The sequence below is a fragment of the Trachurus trachurus genome (assembly GCF_905171665.1).
Source record: "Trachurus trachurus genome assembly, chromosome: 7".
In the NCBI taxonomy this organism is placed as follows: domain Eukaryota; kingdom Metazoa; phylum Chordata; class Actinopteri; order Carangiformes; family Carangidae; genus Trachurus; species Trachurus trachurus.
This window is the reverse complement of record NC_139901.1, coordinates 32468394-32489892: the sequence shown is the minus strand read 5'-3', so window position 1 is coordinate 32489892 and position 21499 is coordinate 32468394. Positions and strand designations below refer to the sequence as shown.

The window sequence follows — 21499 nt, the reverse complement described above, 5'->3', positions numbered from 1 at the left end:
ATGTACATATAATGGTTGCAAATGGATACCAACTGTCTTCGTAACAAAAAGACACACCAAAAAACATCCAATACCTCCATGCTGCTCGTATGTAATGTCCGTCTTTTATTGAAGCCCGACATGAGAAATTGTTCCGAAAAAAATTAAATAAGTCTATATTTTAAGCTTGTTTGTAGCGGAAGCTCCCTGTGTCTCAGTTCACTGCTCTTCCTGTGTCACCGGCGGAACAATTTCTCATGTTGGGGCTTCAATACAAGACGGACATTACATACGAGCAGCATGGAGGTATTTGGATGTTTTCTGGTGTGTCTTTTTGTTACAAAGACAGTTGGTATCCATTTGCAACCGTTATATGGACATGCACTGCTACGCCGAGACCCCCTGTAACTCAGAGAAGCCATGGAGGACTCTGAAACTTCTCCCAGCCCTTAGTCCACATGAGGGGGAGGAGATAATGAGTGAAATTTGAATTTTAGGTGAACTATCCCTTTAATAATAAAATGAATAATAGCTGGGATCCGTGTGCATGCCGGGTCACAGTCACACTGTCATAGCTCACTGATGACAGAGTCAAATGTCTGCTATGACAAAGGCCTTACATAAAGTTTTATTGCACCAACAGGTGCTGGAAAGGTAAACAAGACAGAGAGAGAGAGAGAGAGAGAGAGAGAGAGAGAGAGAGAGAGAGAGAGAGAGAGAGCAGAATAAACCTGAGAGGAGGTTTTATTATTTTATTATGCAAATGTTTGACTTGAACTCACCAAGTAAAATGGTTTTCTCTCAAGGTGAACTTGATGCAGCCTTCACATGACGGAGCAGACCCCGGTCTGCACGGTCTGGTGGTTCTTCCCGTACCTGGAAGTCAAACACAAGAGGTTTAGTCCCGGGTCGTGGAGTCAGAACCACATGAGCAGGGGCGTTCCTAGACACTCTGAGGCCCCGGGCACGAGGTTTAAAAAGTTTATTGCATTTACAATTGATGTTCAGTCATCATCAATGGGTTTCAATAGGTGTCTCAACTGTACCATGGTACCGTCTCAACTGTATGGGTTACATGGTTGAGACGGGACCATGGTAAAAATGCACCTCATGTTTATGACCTGATTGTGGAAAAAATAAACAAATAATAAAGGATATTCATCAATAATAACTTAGTATACAAACTAATTAAACAGCATATGAAAAATCACTTATTTTCAGTCTATAGTTTTTTTGCAGTATCTGTTCAAAAATGGAAAATCAAAAAGTTTCTCAAACGTACTCGGTCTACCCTACACCACGGCCTGGAGTGATATATTGCTTAAAGGGACAACGAGGAGTTTTGGAAAAGCGAAGTGTTTTCACACTACATTTATGAGCCTCCGCACCGTGAAATTCTTTGACCGGCACAAGACAGACTCATGTTTTCATTCATCAAGAATTAAAGTCAGAGGTTGGAAGACGATCACATACCGTCGTAGTTCCCACCATAAACGGAGATTCAGCGGCGTTAACAAGTGGAAACGTAGATTCATCCACATTAATATGAGACTTTTTTTATAACCGAATAGAAACTCCTCGTTGTCCCTTTAAATATATGATACTGGGTTGACTATAGGCACAACATTCAATGTACACAGTAGGGCTGGGATGATATGCTTTTCTCCCGATTCGATTCTTCTACGATTTTTTGTATGGCTCGATTTAAATTGCGATTCTACGATATTGCTGATTCTCTCGATTTTTAGTCTTTAGCATTTTTAACATTTATCTGCACACAAATACTGTAGGAGCCTATAAGTTAACATACTCCATTATAAAATGAACTTTATACCCTTATAACCCTTTTCAAAACCTGGACTCTCTGTATGTAAAAAAGGCGAACAAATGCACATTGCACAATATTTAAAAAAATTCAAAAAAAAAAAAAAAATCGATTTTTGAAAAAAAAATCGATTTAAAAATCGTCTAAAAAGATATCACGATATTTATGTGAATCGATTTTTTCTCCCACCCCTAGTGTGTGTGTTAGTGTTGTTTTTGGCGGCCTGTTTTAATTTTAGTTTTAGTCTAGTCTGTCATTTTAGTTTTTATTAGTTTTAGTCACGTTCATGCTCCTTTTTGTTTAGTCAAGTTTTAGTCGACTAAAACTCTGCGCATTTTAGTCTTATTAGTCAGAATAACACATGACTATTTTCTAGGGATGCACTAAAATAAAAACTTGCCCGATGGCCGATGCCGATGCAGATGTTTTTTCACATGCACATTGCACAATATTTAAAAAAATTCCCCCCCAAAAAATCGATTTAAAAATAGTCAAAAAAGATATTGCGATATTTATGTGAATCGATTTTTTCTCCCACCCCTAGTACACAGCCAGTGGTAACATCAGGTTGTCACCGCTATGGACCAATGAGAACGCGAGGCTGCGGTGGCCGGTAGCTACTGACCCGTTGAGGTTTGCGGGCTCTGAGTGGTAAACGTGTTTCCCCTGCTCGGCGATGGAGGGGGCGTGGTGCTGCGCTGCGCCGTGGCTCTGGCTGGCCTTCAGCGTGTGGTAGTGGCTCTTCAGCTCCGTGGGGGCCGGGGGCAGCGCCATCATCATGTTGTGACTCGTCCCCGCTGCTGCGTTGCCGTGGCAGCTGTTCTTCGGCGGCGTGGACAAGTCGCTGATCTGGATGTCGGGGATGCTGGACTGCCTCAGCGCCAGCTCCGAGTGCGCCTGCTGCAGCTTCTTCATGTGGTTGATGGCCACGGCCGCGTTGATGGCTTGCTGCAAAGTTCAACGTGGTGGGGAAAAAACAAAAACAAAAAGAAAGCTTCACTCTAACAGCTGTTTTACAAACGTTTTGGTTTGACATTTACTAAACAGCTGCATCTCAATACATTAGAACACTGCAAAAACTCTAAATCTTTCCAAGAATATTTGTCTTATTTCTAGTCAAAACAAATCTCATTATATGTAAAATCACATAAAAAGTAGCTTGTTTCTAGACAGTTTTTACTTTTTTCAAGCAAATTTTCACTTGAAATAAGTAGAAAAATCTGACAGTGGAGCAAGTTTTTGTTTCTTATTACAAGCACAAAAAACTTCCTTTCACTGGCAGATTTTTCTACTGATTTCAAGTGAATATTTGTTTGAAACAAGTGAAAATGATCTAAAAACAAGTTAATTTTTAGGTGATGAGTCTTATTTTAAGTGGAAAGAGTTTAGTTTTGACTAGAAATGAGACATTTTGACAAGAAATAAGACAAATATTCTTGGAAAGATTTTGAGTTTTTGCAGTGAATATCATGGAAAAGTCCATTTCCAGTAGTTCAAGTCCAAGTATGGAGCACATATACTGTACGTAGATGGACATACTCTTCAGAAGGCCAACATGTCCATATTAAAAATGTTAGGTAACCCTTTAATTTACAGGACGCTAATTACATAATAATGTCAAGAAATAATATAAGAATAGACGGTCAATTGCAACGACATGAAAAGCATGTGTAATCCTTTGCATTTATGAAAAACATGACATATGAAACTGACTGTTATTTCTAGGCTGTTTCTTGACATTATTACATAATTAGCGGCCTGTAAATTAAAGGGTTACCACACATTTTTGCTTTTTTTAAATTGGAATATGCACATTTTTTGAGATACGTTTCACTTTTTGAATTGAATTACTGACATAAATAAACTTTTTCCATCATATTCTGTTTTATTGAGATGCACCTGCGTGTCCTGCAACAGCTTCATGTCTTGTCTCTCATTTTTGTCCCGACAGGAAGAGTCCTACATCACCACCACTCAGCGGCTCGTTAAAGTTAAACTGTCCTTAATCAGGAAGGTTTTTTAAAGAGGCACCTGATTAATCTAGTGTAAAACCGCAGGTCCTCAATGAGCTTAGCACGACATCAGAGTCAGAGGAGAAAATCAATAGCGACTGACCTTCCACTTGGACTTGGCAAAGTTCTTTTGGATCTGCACACTGACCGAATAGTAGATGTCCTGGCTCCGCGCCGTCTTTCCGATAATCCTGCAGAGAAGAGATGACAGAGCGGAACGGTTCAATTTATTTTAAGGTTTAAGAGTTAATCCCCATCTCAACCTGTGTGTGACCGGACAGAGACCGGATCAACTTCTTTCATAAAATGTCACCAGGAAGTCGAGCTACGTACCGAAAAAACATTATTCACCGAAACCACTGCATGTTATTTTAACCATGAGGACGTTTAACAACCAAACTGTGTTGCAGGGAAGCATTTACACTGCAAAAACTCAAAATCCTACCAAGAATATTTGTCTTATTTCTAGTCAAAATGTCATTTCTAGTCAAAACTAATCTCATTCTACTTAAAATAAGACTCATCACATTAAAAGTAGCTTGTTTTTAGACACTTTTTACTTCTTTCAAGCAGATTTTCACTTGAAATAAGTAGAAAAATCTGATAGGTGGAGCACGTTTTTCTTCCTTATTACAAGCACAAAAAACCTGCTTTCATTGGCAGATTCTTGTACTTATTTTAAGTAAAAAAAAAAGTATGAAACAAGTGAAAATTATCTAAAAACAAGTAGACTTTTAGATGATGAGTCTTATTTTAAGTGGAAAGAGATGAGTTTTGACTAGAAATGAGACATTTTGACAAGAAATAAGACAAATGTTCCTGGAAATATTTTGAGTTTTTGCAGTGTAGCCTACTCATATTATCAAAACTAGTTTCACCCTGAAAGACACTTTGAGTTTAGCACTTTGCGGTGCAGTGGCTCAGGACTTGGCCCCACGACAACATCTCAAAAATTGTTGGCAGTCAAACTCTGATCCTGTCACAATGCAATGCAGAGGCCGAGTCAGCACTTTTTGTTTTAACGATAAAGAAACATCGGACATTCAGGACTGAACTGAAACGAGGGGAGACTTCATTTCTCCTTTTTTTTTTTCTTTGCTAATGATTTGTCAACCCACAGGTTCAATGCACTATGATGTAATTATGATTGACACTCACCAGGGATGTCTGAGTGCTTGGTCGGTGCTGTAGCGCATGCTGGGATTCTTCTGCATCATGTTACGGATGAAATCTTTAGCTGCAGAGAGAAAGACGAGGACGTTAGAGGAGTTTTCTCTCACTGTGTGGAGGAGTAAAAGCAGATAATTCAACATGTCTGTGCTGATTAAAAATCTTTTCCTCTAGCTGTGTCTCTCACCAGACTCAGAGATGTCGTCCCAGAAGGGCGAGTCGAACTCGTACTGGGCCTTCATGATCTTGGAGAAGAGTCGTGTCTCGCTCTCCTCGTAGAATGGAGGATACCCACAGAGTCTGTAATAATCACACAGCAGAGCAGTTCATCAGTGTTGTTACTTATTGTTGTTAAAAATAACAAAAAAAAATCAATAAAGTGCTGGACTGTGTGTGTTATCATGATGTGAGTGTGTTGTAAGTCTAGTAAACGGCCAGCAGGTGGTGCTGTGGCTCAATCACTGCATCAGTTTTCTGTATGTAGGTAACTGTGTCATGTTCAAACACAAACACAAACACAACCAGCTGAGAGGCTTTTAATCTGAAAATCCTAGAGCAGATTCATGATTTAGTTAAAGTTAGTTAGTTTAAGTTTATTTTGGACATGTTAAAAGAAATGAAACATAATACAGTAATGGACAGACATAACAAATATATACTTTGCAAAGACACCACATGAACAAAAATAAAATAATTGAAAATAAAGATAATTTGTTTTTTTTGTTTTTTTTATATCCGAAAAGGAGTGGGAAAAAGTAAAACTTATTTACTCCCACCCTTTATTCATAAATTATCTATCAAGCTTTCTTGTCATTATAATCTATACAATAAATTAATTTATGAGTTTATCTAACTTGTTTCAAATAAATGTTCACTTGAAATAAGTAGAAAAATCTGCCAGTGAAAGCAAGTTTTTTGTGCTTGTGATAAGAAAGAAAAACTTGCTCCATTATCAGATTTTTCTACTTATTTCAAGTGAAAATCAGCTTGAAAGAAGTAAAAAGTGTCTAAGAACAAGCTACTTTTTAATGTGATGAGTCTTATTTAAGTAGAATGAGATTTGTTTTGACTAGAAATGACATTTTGACTAGAAATAAGACAAATATTCTTGGTAAGATACTTGAGTTTTTGCAATGCAAATGTTAGTTTCTACGTCTTCTCCAATGGTTTTTTTACTCACAGGATGTATGTGATGACTCCGATCGACCAGCAGTCCACCGCCTTGCTGTAGGGTTTCTGAGCCAAAACTTCAGGGGCTGAAGAGAGAAAAACAAGAGCGCCACTCTAATTAGAGAAGCTGTGTATTGTCTGTCAGTGTGTCTTTATGTTTCTCTGACCTACTTTACGCTCAGTAAGTGTGCTTCATACATGTTTAACCAGTCGGACTCGGAGCTGCTCACTCACCTACGTATCCCGGCGTTCCGCAGGCCGTCGACATGATGCCGTTTTCCACCATCTTGGAGAGGCCGAAGTCGCTGATCATGATCTTGGAGGCTTCGTCCTGGCTGTAGTAGAGGATGTTCTCAGGCTGCACGACGGAGATGAGACAGAAAGAGGTTCAGAGTGAAGAAGATACTTCACTGCATATAAAAGCATCATCATCACTGCTGTAGCTACATGGAGCTGAAGTTTGGAAACTCTGATCTGCTTTTTCTTGCCAGGAGATTGATTAGAGGATTGATGGTTAGCTTAGCTTAGCATAAAGACTGGAACCAGAGGGAAACTGTTAGCCTGGCTCTGTCTGGCACACAACCCCCCCATTAAACAACATTTTATCATTTTTGTGCCTTGGTTTCATCTAAATTAAACCAATGTGATGTAATAAAGAGCTTATAAGTAAGTTGTGTTACCTTTGCACAAAGGGCAGGTTAGTTGTTTCCCCTAAAATGAGCTAGCTGTTAGCCGTAGCATAGCCTACCTACAGATATAAGAGTTGTTTATTGATCGTATTTAAACAGCCTGTGTGACCTGTGGTGGATGAACAGGTAGAGATGATTGGTAATTGGTAGATGAGTTGTAGTGGTTGGTTTCTAACAGGCCATGTCAGGATGGAAGCTAATTGTGCTACATTATACGATGCAAAAATAAATACAATGTGATAAAATGTAATGTTACGAGTGTCTCTAATGATAATATACTACTAGCCTACCTTAATATTTAATGTAATATTCAGTAAATTAAAGATGCAGCCTGCTTGAGGTATCACACTGCAAAAACTCAAATATCTTACCAAGAATATTTGTCTTATTTCTAGTCAAAATGTCATTTCTAGTCAAAAGAAATCTCATTATACTTAAAATAAGACTCATCACAATAAAAAGTAGCTTATTTTAGACACTTTTTACTTCTTTCAAGCAGATTTTCACTTGAAATAAGTAGAAAAATCTGATAGTTTTTCTTCCTTATTACAAGCAAAAAAAAACTTGCTTTCACTGGCAGATTTTTCTACTTATTTCAAGTGAATATTTGTTTGAAACAAGTGGAATTTATCTAAAAACAAGTTAATTTTTAGGTGATGAGTCTTATTTGTGGAAAGAGATTAGTTTTGACTAGAAATGAGACATTTTGACAAGAAATAAGACAAATATTCTTGGAAAGATTTTGAGTTTTTGCAGTGCACCCTCCTTTGTGAGTATAGGGCTAAGTGTATTGTTGTTATGATGTTTCTATGTTGGGTTCGGACCTTGAGGTCTCGGTGCACGACGCCGTTCTGGTGCAGGTAGCCGACGGCCTGCAGCACCTGCTGGATCACGCTGCTGGCGTCTTTCTCTGAGTAAACGCCGCGGTCCAGGATACGGTCGAAGAGCTCGCCGCCGGAAACACTGAGGGGAAGGAAATAAATAACGGTCATTAATATCATCTGTTGTCTTGAATCAATCAACCACCTCGGTCAATTAATTAGCTATAGATAATAACTGGAGAGACTCACAGCTGCATGATGAGGTAGTAATGGGTGCGACTTTCATAGAAATCCTCCATCACCACAACGTTGTCGTGTTTGATTCTGTGTGAGAAAAATGAAAAAGTTACTTCACAACAACCACCACACACTGTAAAAACTCAAAATCTTTCCAAGAATATTTGTCTTATTTCTTGTCAAAATGTCTCATTTCTAGTCAAAACTAATCTCTTTTCCATTTAAAATAAGACTCATCACCTATAAATTAACTTCTGCAAGTGAAAGAAAAACTTGCTCCACTATCAGATTTTTCTACTTATTTCAAGTGAAAATCTGTTTGAAAGAAGTAAAAAATGTCTAAAAACAAGCGACTTTTTAATGTGATGAGTCTTATTTTAAGTAGAATGAGACATTTTGACTAGAAATAAGACAAATATTCTTGGTAAGAGTTTGAGTTTTTGCAGTGCAGAGAAACAATAAAAGAAACCAGATCAGATGAGGAAGATGAGATAAAGGTCGAGGTCGCGGCTCATTCACCTCCTCAACACGGCTATCTCGTTCTCCAGATTGAGATCCCTCTTCTGCTTCTTCTTCACACACTTCATGGCAAACATCTTCCCCGTCTTCTTCTCCTTCACCATGTAGACCTCAGAGAACGCTCCCCTGTTCGTCAACACACAAACACACAAACACACACACACACACACACAGGGAAGTTATTAGTGACGTCGCTGAAGGCTGATTGCTCTGGAACAGCGAGCGGATATGAGCTCGGTCGTTAAACTTTAACTAGATCTGAGCGATAACGAGCCGACCGGCCTCTTGATGGGACTATTTTCTATTAGCCGCCTCAGCAGCCAATCAGAGCTCAGAGTCTTTGTCTGCTTCCGTTCCTTAAGTTTTTGTAGGTCAAATGGGATTGTTATTGTTTTTCAGCGACTCGTTTGCAGGACTGTAGTTTGAAATGCATGAGAAGTCGTTATTTAGAACATTATAGTGTTATTTATTGACCAGTGTTGAAGCTACAAGGCTGCAGATGGTTGACTTAGACGGGAATGATGTTGCAGGTAGCAAGAAAAAAACGATTTGATGCTATTATGTATATAATCTACAAAACTTTAAAGTTCTGCTCTTTTAAAAGATCTGCAAGTATAATGCACTGCAAAAATTCAAAATCTTACCAAGAATATTTGTCTTATTTCTAGTCAAAATAAATCTAAATATACTTGAAATAAGTATCATCACATTTTTAATTTTTTCAAGCAAATTTTCCACTTTAAATAAGTAGAAAAAAGTTTTTCTTTCTTATTACAAGCACAAAAAACTTGCTTTCACTGGCAGATTTTTCTACTCATTTCAACTGAAAATTAGTTTGAAACAAGTAAAACTGTGTAAAAACAAGTTGATTTTTAAGTGATGAGTCTTATTTTAAGTGGAAAGAGATGAGTTTTGACTAGAAATGAGACATTTTGACAAGAAATAAGACAAATATTCTTGGAAAGATTTAGAGTTTTTGCAGTGTGTTGTTTCCCGTTGACTAATTGCACCAAACTAATATCAGATTTGAATAGACAGGCAACAGAAATAGCAATATCAAGGGGTTCAATTACACTAAGAGAGCCACCAAAGATCTCTGAGGCTTAACCTTTCACATGCCAGCGGCTCATTATTGTGTCCATGCTATCTTCAGCTCTGTCTGGGAATAGTTGTTCCTCCAGGTGGATTAGGCTCTTGATCCCTGACGCAATGGAAACAGCAACCTGGACCCAGGGTGTTAAGTGCACAGGTCAGAAACTGAGCATGTGCAGCAGAGATCACTGAGCATGTAACAGAACAGAACAGAACAGAACAGCTCAGCTCAGGTAACAGACGGGGGGGCAAAAGGCCGAGGGGGCCACACGGCGCCCTGGCCTCTGTCTGTAAGGCGCCGGCCCTGCAGGACGGAGATCAGGGCTCGCAGCTGCACACTGCAAAAACTCAAATATCAAGAATATTTGTCTTATTTCTAGTCAAAAAGTCATTTCTAATCAAAACTAAACTCCTTTCACTTAAAATAAGACTCATCACATAAAAAGTAGCTTGTTTTTAGACAGTTTTTACTTCTTTCAAGCAGATTTTCACTTGAAATAAGTAGAAAAATCTGACAGTGGAGCAAGTTTTTCTTTCTTATTACAAGCACGAAAAAAAAACTTGCTTTCACTGGCAGATTTTTCTACTTATTTCAAGTGAATATTTGTTTGAAACAAGTGAAAATGATCTAAAAACAAGTTAATATTTTGGTGATAAGTCTTATTTTAAGTGGAAAGAGATTAGTTTTGACCAGAAATGAGACATTTTGACAAGAAAAAGGACAAGATTTTGAGTTTTTGCAGTGTGCAGGAGCAGGAGCAGGAGAGCAGCTTTCATCCTGCACATTCAAAACTCAACATGGGGAAATAAGACGCTTCCAGCTTGTCAGCCTTATTATTTCCCATGTTGCCTGTTTGATTTGCTAATAAGTGCACTGTGTCACATTTTAGAAAGCCGTGTTGCAACTGTTTGTCACAGACACACACACACACACACTGCGTATACCAGCTCAGTGAAGCATCACGGTGCTTCACATCCCGCTGCTCGACTGATTTGTCCCCGGTTACCAAAGCTCATTTTCTTCCTAACATCTCCTCGAAGCTTATTGCGACTCTTAAGGGAAATCACCAATCAAGGCCAGACAGCAGCATCCTCCAGAAGAAAAAAAAAAGTAGGGCAATCAGAAGTCATCTCTGACACACAGACTGGAGGAGCGTCCACATTTGCAAGGCTAATTTTGACTCTCCAGAATTAACATTGTAGATATCAACAACGTCTTTCTGACTAGTCGTAATTACATTTTGAATAGTTGAATTTTTGATTCAAGATATCTGTAATTCAGTTTTGCCTCTTGTCAAAAAGAACATTTCAGATCCACAACTACGTTCTTCCTATAGGGCAAATGACGTCACTTTAACCATTCATGTGTATGATGTTTGTTATTACATCTATCTACAATTCAGTTGCAGATATCCGCTATGTGAATTACAGATATCTGTAACTGAATTACGACTAGTACTAACTCCGGTTCAAGATATCTACAACGTCATTTCGCCTATAGTCAAAACTTAATTACAGATATCTGAAAAGGGACATGTAGATATCTGTAATTGAGGTGAATTAAATATATCTTGAACTGGAATTATGACTTGTCAGAATCAAATTGTAGATATCTCAAACTGTAATTAGTACTAGTCGTAATTCAGTTACAGATATCCGTAATTCACATAGTGGATATCTGCAACTGAATTGTAGATATCTGTAATGACAAACCTCATACACATGAATGGTTAAAGTGACGTCATTTGTCCTATAGGAAGAATGTAGTTGCGGATACCTGAAATGTTCTTTTTGACAAGAGGCAAAACTGAATTACAGATATCTGAAACACACATCCAGTCCGGTTTTTAAATATTAAATCAGCTTGTATTGCCATAGTGTGAGTGTTAATCTGACGCCTGAGGAGAAACCATCAGGATGTTGTTTACTCTCTGTGTGTGTGATGATGATGAGGCCCAATGGGGGAAAAGCTGCACGCAGCGTTTTGTTTTACGCAATCACCTGTTCCCTCTGGATTCTCTTCTCTGGAGTCGGATGGAAAAAGAAAAGAAAAAAAAAACACTTAACATGTACGTGTGAGAACAGGAAGGAGAGCTGTGTCTCTGAGGCAGAACCTCCAACACTGCAAAAACTCAAAATCTTTCCAAGAATATTTGTCCTTTTTCTTGTCAAAATGTCTCATTTCTAGTCAAAACTAACCTCTCTCCACTTAAAATAAGACTCATCACCTAAAAATTAACTTGTTTTTAGATAATTTTCACTTGTTTCAAACAAATTTTCACTTGAAATAAGTAGAAAAATCTGCCAGTGAAAGCAAGTTTTTTTTGTGTGTTTGTAATAAGAAAGAAAAACTTGCTCCACTATCAGATTTTTCTACTTATTTAAGTGAAAATCTGCTTGAAAGAAGTAGAAAGTGTCTAAAAACAAGCTACTTTTTAATGTGATGAGTCTAATGAGATTTGTTTTGACTAGAAATGACATTTTGACTAGAAATAAGAGAAATATTCTTGGTAAGATTTTGAGTTTTTGCAGTGTGTATCCTGTCTCTGTCTCACCCGGTTCTCGTTTAGGGAAATGAATATAATTGCTGCAGACTAATTGCACCAAACATGAGTTGGTATTAGTTTTTTCCGCCGCCTGCGCAGCCCTCAGCGACTCTGTTGTTTCCATCAACACATTGACGTCACTTCCTCGCTCCCGTATTTACCCATGTTCTGTTCTCCAGACGCTGTTAATTACTCAGCAGCGTCTCAACACCTGCTGCTCATTAAGGCTGACCTTGCAGAAAAAAAAAATTAGGCCAGAACAGGAGAGTGTGTGTGTGTGTGTGTGTGTGTGTGTGTGTGTGTGTGTGTGCACCACTATAGTCTGATGTATACGGCAACATGAACTCGCAGGTCGACTCTAAACGCTGCAGAGCGACTGGTTATCTCTCTAGTTTCTCTGCTTTTAGGCTTCCAACTAACAGTTATTTTCATTATCTGGTTCATTTATTGGTTTTTACTTTCTTGATTCACTGATTAATTCCTGTCAGAAAACGGTGTACACTGCAAAAACTCAAAAATCTTATTTATCGTCAAAATGTCATTTCTAGGCAAAACAAATCTCATTCTACTTAAAATAAGACTCATCACCTAAAAATGAACTATTTTTGAGATAATTTTCATTTGTTTCAAACTAATTTTCACTTGAAATAAGTAGAAAATCTGACAGTGGATCAAGTTTTTTTTTCTTATTACAAGCACAAAAAACTTGCTTTCACTGGCAGATTTTTCTACTTATTTCAAGTGAAAATTAGTTTGAAACAAATGAAAATTATCTCAAAAATAGTTCATTTTTGGGTGATGAGTCTTATTTTAAGAGAAAAGAGATTAGTTTTGACTAGAAATGACACATTTTGACAAGAAATACGACAAATATTCTTGGAAAGATTTTGAGTTTTTGCAGTGTAGAACCTCCCTCACAGTTTCCTAAAGCCAAAGGAGGTCACTGAACATCTTTAAAAACTGTCAAATAACATAAAGAGAAGCAGAAACTGAGAAGCTGCAACCAGAAAATTAGATTATTGATTATTCACATTTTGACTCAGTTACATGAATATATGCTGATTATTTTTCTGTGAATCAACAAACAGATTCATTTTTTTTTATTTTCTCAGCTCTTCAATCTTTTTTTGGGGGGTCTTTTTTTTTACATTTGTTTTCCGTTTTTGTGAGATGAAACATTTCATTTTAAAGAGCGAAAACTCTGAGTCTCTCTTCTGATTGTTGTGACATCACAAAGTGACAGGAAGTCCTGACGGCTGGTTTTAAGGCTCAGTTTCTGAATACAGGCTGTGTGCATTTCTCTTTGACACTTTCACAGTATTAATATAGAACCTAGAGCTGCTTTATAATAAAAAAACAAAACACATGGTGATATCACTTCACTGCGATACGACTCCTTTAAAGATTTACAAAACAAATGATTTAAAGTGCAACAGTTTTTGTGAATGAGCTGTGGAGATGACTCGGCAGCCGGGCGCCAGCAGGAAAGTCGGACTAACGCTCTAACAGCCGCTCGGAGCGTCTTGTTGTCTAAGACTGCAGTAAAGGAGGATTCCTCCCGTTAATCCAATCAAAGCAGTAATCTGTCCTGCAACAAACGACAACATGTTCAGAGTCTAAAAGCATGTCGCCGTGTCCCCGGCACGTCTCAGCCAATTAGGAGTTACTGCAGCTGTCCTCATTTATATCACCACATAACATAAGACAAAACGTACAGTATAGACATTCCTATAGGTTTTTAAGAAAAACAGGAAGGATTTGTGTTGTGCATTCAAAAACTAAGCAGCCAGATTAAAGGGATAGTTCACTCAAAATTGAAATTTCACTCATTATCTCTACTCCCCCTCATGTGGACTAAGGGCTGGGAGAAGTTTCAGAGTCCTCCGTGGCTTCTCTGAGTTACAGGGGGTCTCGGCGTAGCAGTGCATGTCCATATAACGGTTGCAAATGGATACCAACTGTCTTTGTAACAAAAAGACACACCAAAAAACACCCAAATACCTCCATGCTGCTCGTATGTAATGTCCGTCTTGTATCGAAGCCCTGACATGAGAAATTGTCCAGAAAAAAATTAAATAAGTCTATATTTCAAGCTTGTTTTGTAGCAGAAGCTTCTCGAAGCTCCTCTGAGCATGTAAGAACAGAACAGAAGAGGAGCTTCTGCTACAAAACAAGCTTGAAATATAGACTTATTTAATTTTTTCCGGAACAATTTCTCATGTTGGGGCTTCAATACAAGACGGACATTACATACGAGCAGCATGGAGGTATTTGGATGTTTTTTGGTGTGTCTTTTTGTTACGAAGACAGTTGGTATCCATTTGCAACCGTTATATGGACATGCACTGCTACGCCGAGACCCCCTGTAACTCAGAGAAGCCACGGAGGACTCTGAAACTTCTCCCAGCCCTTAGTCCACATGAGGGGGAGGAGATAATTTGAATTTTGTGTGAACTATTCTTGAATAAATCAATGCAATAATAATAAATAAATGAAATGTAACTTACGATCCGAGCTCCTCCATGATGTCGAACACCTCCTGGATGTTCTCGGTGTTCTTCTTCCACACGTAGTCGGCCTCCTGACGACCCATGCTGCTGTCTGCAGGCGCGTTGTCGACGACGACGGCGACGACGGGGAGTTCTTTCAGGAGCAGAGAGAAAGAGACGGCGTAAGAACAGATGCCGCTGATCACAGTGGAGTTCCTCAGGCAGTCCTGCAGGTCTGACTGCAGCTGCATGGAGGCGACAGGCAGCAGCAGCAGCAGTAATAATCCTCTAATAATCTTAATAATGTCCAGACATCATCATTATAATCATCAGAGAGACAAAGTCCTGTGGGATTATGGAGGAGTCATGGAGAGGAGAGCGATGAGAGAGCAGCAGCAGCGGTGTGTGTGTGTGTGTGTGTGTGTGTGTGTGTGTGTGTCTGCAGCGCCGCTCAGACTGTCTGCAGGAGGACGCAGCAGATGACACAGACATGATGAGTCGTTGTCTGGCAGACAAAAGGTTAGAGCTGCTTGGCTAATCCGAACATGGCACAGGGAGGTGTGAGCCGAGCCGTGCCGTGCCAAGCCGTGCCGGGCCAGGCCAGACCGGGCGCCAGATGACACTTGTGGGATTCAGAGTCTGAGTCTGAGCCAAACAATAATCTGTCAAAGTCAAACAAGGAGGAACAGGAGGAACTTGTTCTGTCCTACAGAGGCAAAGTGCAGTATCTGTAACAATGCCAAACTGAGAAAAAACTCAAAGCTTTTTGTGTTTTTCATTGTCAGGTTTATTAAGCATTAAATTATATTATGAATAACTACCAAGTCTATAATTGACTAGATAAAGGTGGACTGAATTAAAATGTATTTTGTAGTTTGTCTTTCTGACCAATTTTGACCGTTTTATGGCAGATAACTGCATTTTGCCTTGGTATTAGCTACAGATACGGTACTTTGCCTTGTTTTTACTCCAATGGAATTATAGAGTAAATTATAGTATGTAGGTAGTACAGTTACTCTTTGCAGATACTGCACTTTTGCCTTGTTTTTTAGAGTATGATAGAGTATAGAGTATAAATAGAGAATTATAGAGTAACTTATAGGATGTAGGGAGTACAGTTACTCTTTGCAGATTGTGATGTTTGCACTTTGTCTTGGTTTCACAGAGCTTTTTTTTGGATGGACAGCAAAATAAAAAGCCCAATATCAAATTCTACCAGATTGAAGAGAATATGCCACACTTTTGATTGGTCAAAAAGATACTGCACTTTGCCTTTGTAGGGCAGTGTTGCTCTGATGTTTTCTGCACAGCTCAGAAACTAACACACAGCAGATTAAATAATATTTATATGAATTATAAATTTAACAGAAACACTCAAAAGATCTTTTTTTTTGCCTAAATGATGAAAAACCGATTAGAAAGTTGAAGAGAATGAGTTTATCCAATCAGAGCCGAGGCACTGAGGGGGATTAGTTTAAATGAACAGGTTACCCACTTTGGTTTCCTGCCCTCTTTCCTCTTATATAAGGGATTAAGGTGCAGTAACCTGACCTTGTCTCAGTCATTACACTGCAAGACCCTCAGGAAACCGACTTCTGGTGCAGCGACCAACCACGCACATAACTAGACACTTGTAAGAAATCTACGAATGACAGATAATGTTAAAATGTCCATGCATATCGAGCATTACACAATGCATTTACTGTAAAACATTGACATATTAATGTATCCACACTGAGGACCTGAAGAAGGGTTCAGGTCTTCACACTGTTTCTCTCTGACATGCAGCTGCAGCATTAAGGTCAGAACATGAACCTGAGCAGCAGCCTGAACCGGACACTGACTGATGGAGAATAATAAACCACATGCACACACAAAAAAACACTGTGCACATTGAAATCCTGCAGCAGAGACCCACATTTTAAATTATTTTCTTTTTAAAATAAACTCCAAACAAAACAGAAAACACCTTCTTCTTCTTCCACCACACTGAACACACACAAATTGTACAAGTAAACAAGATCAAGTTAATTGGAATAGTCTTGGATAACAAACTTTCATGGTCAGAACATATTGAAGAAAATGGGTAAAAGTAGCCTATTGCAGTGACAAGAAAATGTTCCAAGTATGTCGAATCAGATACTCTGAATCAAGTAACCAAGGCTCTAGTGTTGTTCCATCTGGATTACTGCCCCATTATCTGGTCATCTATTCTGCAGCCACCAAAGATATTAGAAAACATCACATTGCACAGAACAAAGCAGCTAGAGTTGCTCTCAATTGTTCACTGCATGCAAATATCTTTTACAAAATGCATCTGAATTTATCATGGCTTCTGGTTGAAGACAGACTAAGATTAAGTCTCCTAACTTTCATGATAAATTTGATTAAGAATGAAAAAAAACACAATATTTCTCAGATCAGATGCAGAAATGTCAACAAATATGCAACTGGACAACCAAGATATGATCATTTACTGGCACCTTGTGAAACACTGAGACCTGCTGCTGCTGCTGCTGCTGCTCTGCCTCTTTCATCCACTCTATCTATCGGCTACAACAAGTTGCTGCTGCTGCTGCATCACAGAGAGGACAGATCACTCTGCGGCAAAGAGCCCAGCACACATTCACATCCATCCATCCATCCATCCATCCATCCATCCACCAGCAGACCAGAACATGAGGTTTGGAAACAGAAACAGAAAACCACTCATCATCTCAAAGGAGTTTAAATCAAAAGCAACTGGACTTGGTTAGCCTATTTGATAATAATGAAATAAATAATGAAATGAAATAACCAAGTCCAGTTGCTTTCTATTTAAACTCCTTTGAGATAGATAGGCTACTATGACCTGGACAATGAGAATATGCACATGCAGGCAAAACCACTTATGAAGCTCAAACTCACCACGGTCAGATTCTCGTCAAAATGAGTTTCCACGGACGCTCTGTTCTGCTTCTGCTTCTGCTGCAGCTCCACTATAGTAATTATTATTAGGCTATTAACAGTGTTTTGAGTGGTTCGGATCGACACTCACCGTGAGACTGTTTGCTGCTGCTGCTGCTGCTGCTGCTGCTGCTGCTCGGCTCGGACTGTGACTGTGACTCTGCAGCCACCAGCTCAACACCGCGGTCTGGACGGATTAGTTTGTCTGGGACGTCGCAAATACCTGTTGCCAGGTCGGAGATTACATCCATGGAGAGAGAGAGAGGAGGGAGAGGAGGAGGGGAGAGAGAGAGGAGAGGAGGGGCTGGCAGACACACAACCAGCTGCTGGTTGACGTTCAGGACGCAGCGGGATCTGGTTCAGGTTCAGGTTCAGGCTGCAGCCGCCGCTTGTTCTGCATCGCTCATTTTCCACACAGCTGCCACACTGACGCACCTAGAGCTGCTTTATAATCACACACATGGACATCTACCTTTATACTGTATGGAGCTTTAATACAAACATCTACCTTTATACTGTATGGAGCTTTAATACAAACATCTACCTTTATACTGTATGGAGCTTTAACACAAACATCTACCTTTATACTGTATGGAGCTTTAACACAAACATCTACCTTTATACTGTATGGAGCTTTAACACAAACATCTACCTTTATACTGTATGGAGCTTTAACACAAACATCTACCTTTATACCGTATGGAGCTTTAACACAAACATCTACCTTTATACTGTATGGAGCTTTAACACAAACATCTACCTTTATACTGTATGGAGCTTTAACACAAACATCTACCTTTATACCGTATGGAGCTTTAACACAAACATCTACCTTTATACTGTATGGAGCTTTAATACAAACATCTACCTTTATACTGTATGGAGCTTTAACACAAACATCTACCTTTATACCGTATGGAGCTTTAACACAAACATCTACCTTTATACTGTATGGAGCTTTATTACAAACATCTACCTTTATACTGTATGGAGCTTTAACACAAACATCTACCTTTATACCGTATGGAGCTTTAACACAAACATCTACCCTTATACTGTATGGAGCTTTAACACAAACATCTACCCTTATACTGTATGGAGCTTTAGCAGCTTCACCTAAATGAATAAAACAGCGCGATTCATTCACAACTACTCACTCCTCCATGCAGTGCACGACGCAGCAGCAGTCTGAGCAGGTTCTCACACACAGTCGACCCACATTTAAAAAATGCACGGTCAGAAAAACATCAGTGGGGGGGAGGGGGGGGGACAACTGCCATGACAACAGAGATAATTAACAACTGGAGGGAAACTAATGGATTCATTAATGACTGTTACAAAGAGGTGACTTTTATTGATTGACATCTAATCACAACTAAACTGATTAACAGAAACAGGGGAGGAAAGCTAATTAATTATTAAAATGTCTCATAAAGGTAGATATTTGTATTAAAGCTCCTTCAAAATAAAGGTAGATGTTTTATGTTAAAGCAGAAGTAAGCGATATTTTTGTGTTAATATAAGTCTTAAATAGTTATATCTTCCGACAGCAATCACTTCTATAGAGTGTTTGGACCGAAACACGGGTCTCTCAGTCCCTCTGCTCTGCTCTGAGCCCAGGAGAAAACTTTTCTCGTATCCTACAAGTTTTATCCAATGAGGAGAGAGAACGGCATAAAGGGTTGTGTGTGCAAGTTACGAGTGGCCGTTATAGTGACTTTCACAGGTAAAACTGGTCGGAAAAACAGGAGTGGGTTGCCTGGAACGCTACAAAGTCGTAAGTCGTGACTTGAACCTGTAATTTACGGTTTCAAAAGCCTGCCTGGAACGCAGCATTAGCGAAAATGACCAGATCGCTTACTTCTGCTTTAAAGCTCCGTCAAAATAAAGGTAGATGTTTGTGTTAAAGCTCCTTCAAAATAAAGGTAGATGTTTGTATTAAAGCTCCATACAGTATAAAGGTAGATGTTTGTATTAAAGCTCCATACAGTATAAAGGTAGATGTTTGTATTAAAGCTCCATACAGTATAAAGGTAGATGTTTGTGTTAAAGCTCCATACAGTATAAAGGTAGATGTTTGTGTTAAAGCTCCATACAGTATAAAGGTAGATGTTTATGTTAAAGCTCCATACAGTATAAAGGTAGATGTCCATGTGTAGTGTGATTATAAAGCAGCTCTAGGTTCTATATTAATACTGTGAAAGTATCAGAGAAATGCACACAGCCTGTATTCAGAAACTGAGCCTTAAAACCAGCCGGCAGGACTTCCTGTCACTTTGTGATGTCACAACAAAGCCCCGCCCCCTCACCACCTGCATGAACCCACCATCCATGCAACAACTTGCAGGGTTTTTGGTTTCTCTGAGTGTTTTATTCTGAAATCTGCTCTATTTTCTTTTCTTTTTTTTTTTTTAAATTATTGGATCAGTCAGAAAACAGTCAGCCAATCAGAGGAGAGGCTAAGAGCCTCCTCCTCTGATTGGCTGACACGACCTGTTGTTACTAGAGCTCCAGAGAGAAGCTGAAAGAGGAGATGGAGTTAGAGAAGATGTCAATGAATCATGTTCTCATTAACTGTTCAGACAAAAACACATGAACACTTGCGGCCTGGTAATTAACACATTACTGGTGATTTATTGACCTGTTATCGGTGCGTACTTGTGAATATTTGATAACAACGCACTCATAAATGTGATGTATTAGTACAGATTGTTCATTTTTACAGTCATTTTGCAGTTTAAATGTGAACTCATCATGCTAGTGTTTCACCAAAGCTTTTTAATGATGTATATAAATCATTAAAAACCCATTGCATCCAGGGCCGGCCCTAGGATGTTGGTGGCCCCCTAATCAAGATTTTTGTTTGTGGCCCTGCACTCTAAGCGCAAACACCAAGTCACTGGTTAAAACTGAATACAGACGTGTTTATGCCCTCTGAGGTTTGAGGCCATTTTCTCGACTTTTACATATTTTCTTAAATTGATCTTTTTAAGATACTTGCAGATGTAACAATACTCAAGTGTTTTATGTCTAAATATTAGAACCTCCGCTGTAAGCACACTGAGGCCAGTTTGTCCTAGAACACTGTAGAAAGAAATAATTTAGGACAAATGCTGGAAATTTGAGGTCTGCTTTTTGAAAAAATTCAAATCCCTTGTGAAAACACTCCTTCAGTCATGAGAATGAACTGTTTTGGTGCTTGAAATAGGATATGAATACAGTAATAGATAAGTGTAGAAAACAAGTCTAAAATGACATTTTGTAAGATTGCTTTTTGAGCACAAATGTTGTCATTCTGCCGTTCTATTTTCACCAAATGTCTCAAATGTGAGATAAAGAAGCTGAATATTGACTTCACATTACATATAAAGCTCATAGCTGCACGTGCAGACCTCAGGATGTTTAAATGACTTGATGAACCCCGGTACCTTTCTGATCATGTGGCCCCCCACCTAACGGCTGTGGCCCTAAACAACCACATAGAGTGTTTATGCCAGGGGCCGGCCCTGGTTGCATCCATTAGTAAAGGTGACATTAAAGGAAACATAGGCCTACATGTATTTTGCAGCCATGTGTTGACATCGCAGCATTAGGCCTGTGAGTGTGTAGCTGCATCATTCACTGTGGCGCTGCTGTCTTTAACAGGCTTATCTATTAATCTGCATCGGCTCCATCTCATCTCATCTCACCTGCCTTTACTGAGCTCCGTGATACTGATCCAGAGGAACACGTCACGTCACGTTCTGCTCCTGTCTCTGCTGTTTATACTGCACACAAACTCATCCTGCTTGTTAAATTGTCCATAAATATTTCAAATCAGAAGAGACGTCGGAGCTGCGGCGATGCAGGCGTCAACAGGAAGCTCTGTCTCTCTATCTCTCTGTCTGTCTGACTGACTGATTCAGGTTTTTTAGGCTATTTTAGAGCTGCTGCTGCAAAGTACAGAGCCAGAATATCAATAGCTGGACCGTGATGCTCTTGCTCGCGTTGCCGTGGTTACCGGT

General features: G+C 39.2%; 1 protein-coding gene across 1 annotated transcript; it reads right to left on the bottom strand.

Annotated features, from left to right (window-relative positions):
- Window positions 1–803: 803 nt before the first annotated feature.
- Window positions 804–17746, bottom strand: camk1gb (calcium/calmodulin-dependent protein kinase IGb; the record flags this gene model as incomplete). Its single annotated transcript, XM_083975349.1, has 12 exons — window positions 804–855; window positions 2430–2752; window positions 3920–4007; window positions 4975–5053; window positions 5174–5286; window positions 6167–6242; window positions 6391–6514; window positions 7670–7808; window positions 7916–7990; window positions 8423–8548; window positions 14568–14661; window positions 17587–17746. 12 exons carry the CDS (start codon window positions 17744–17746, stop codon window positions 804–806), a joined length of 1449 nt encoding a protein of 482 aa, XP_083831475.1.
- Between the last annotated feature and the right edge of the window lie 3753 nt (window positions 17747–21499).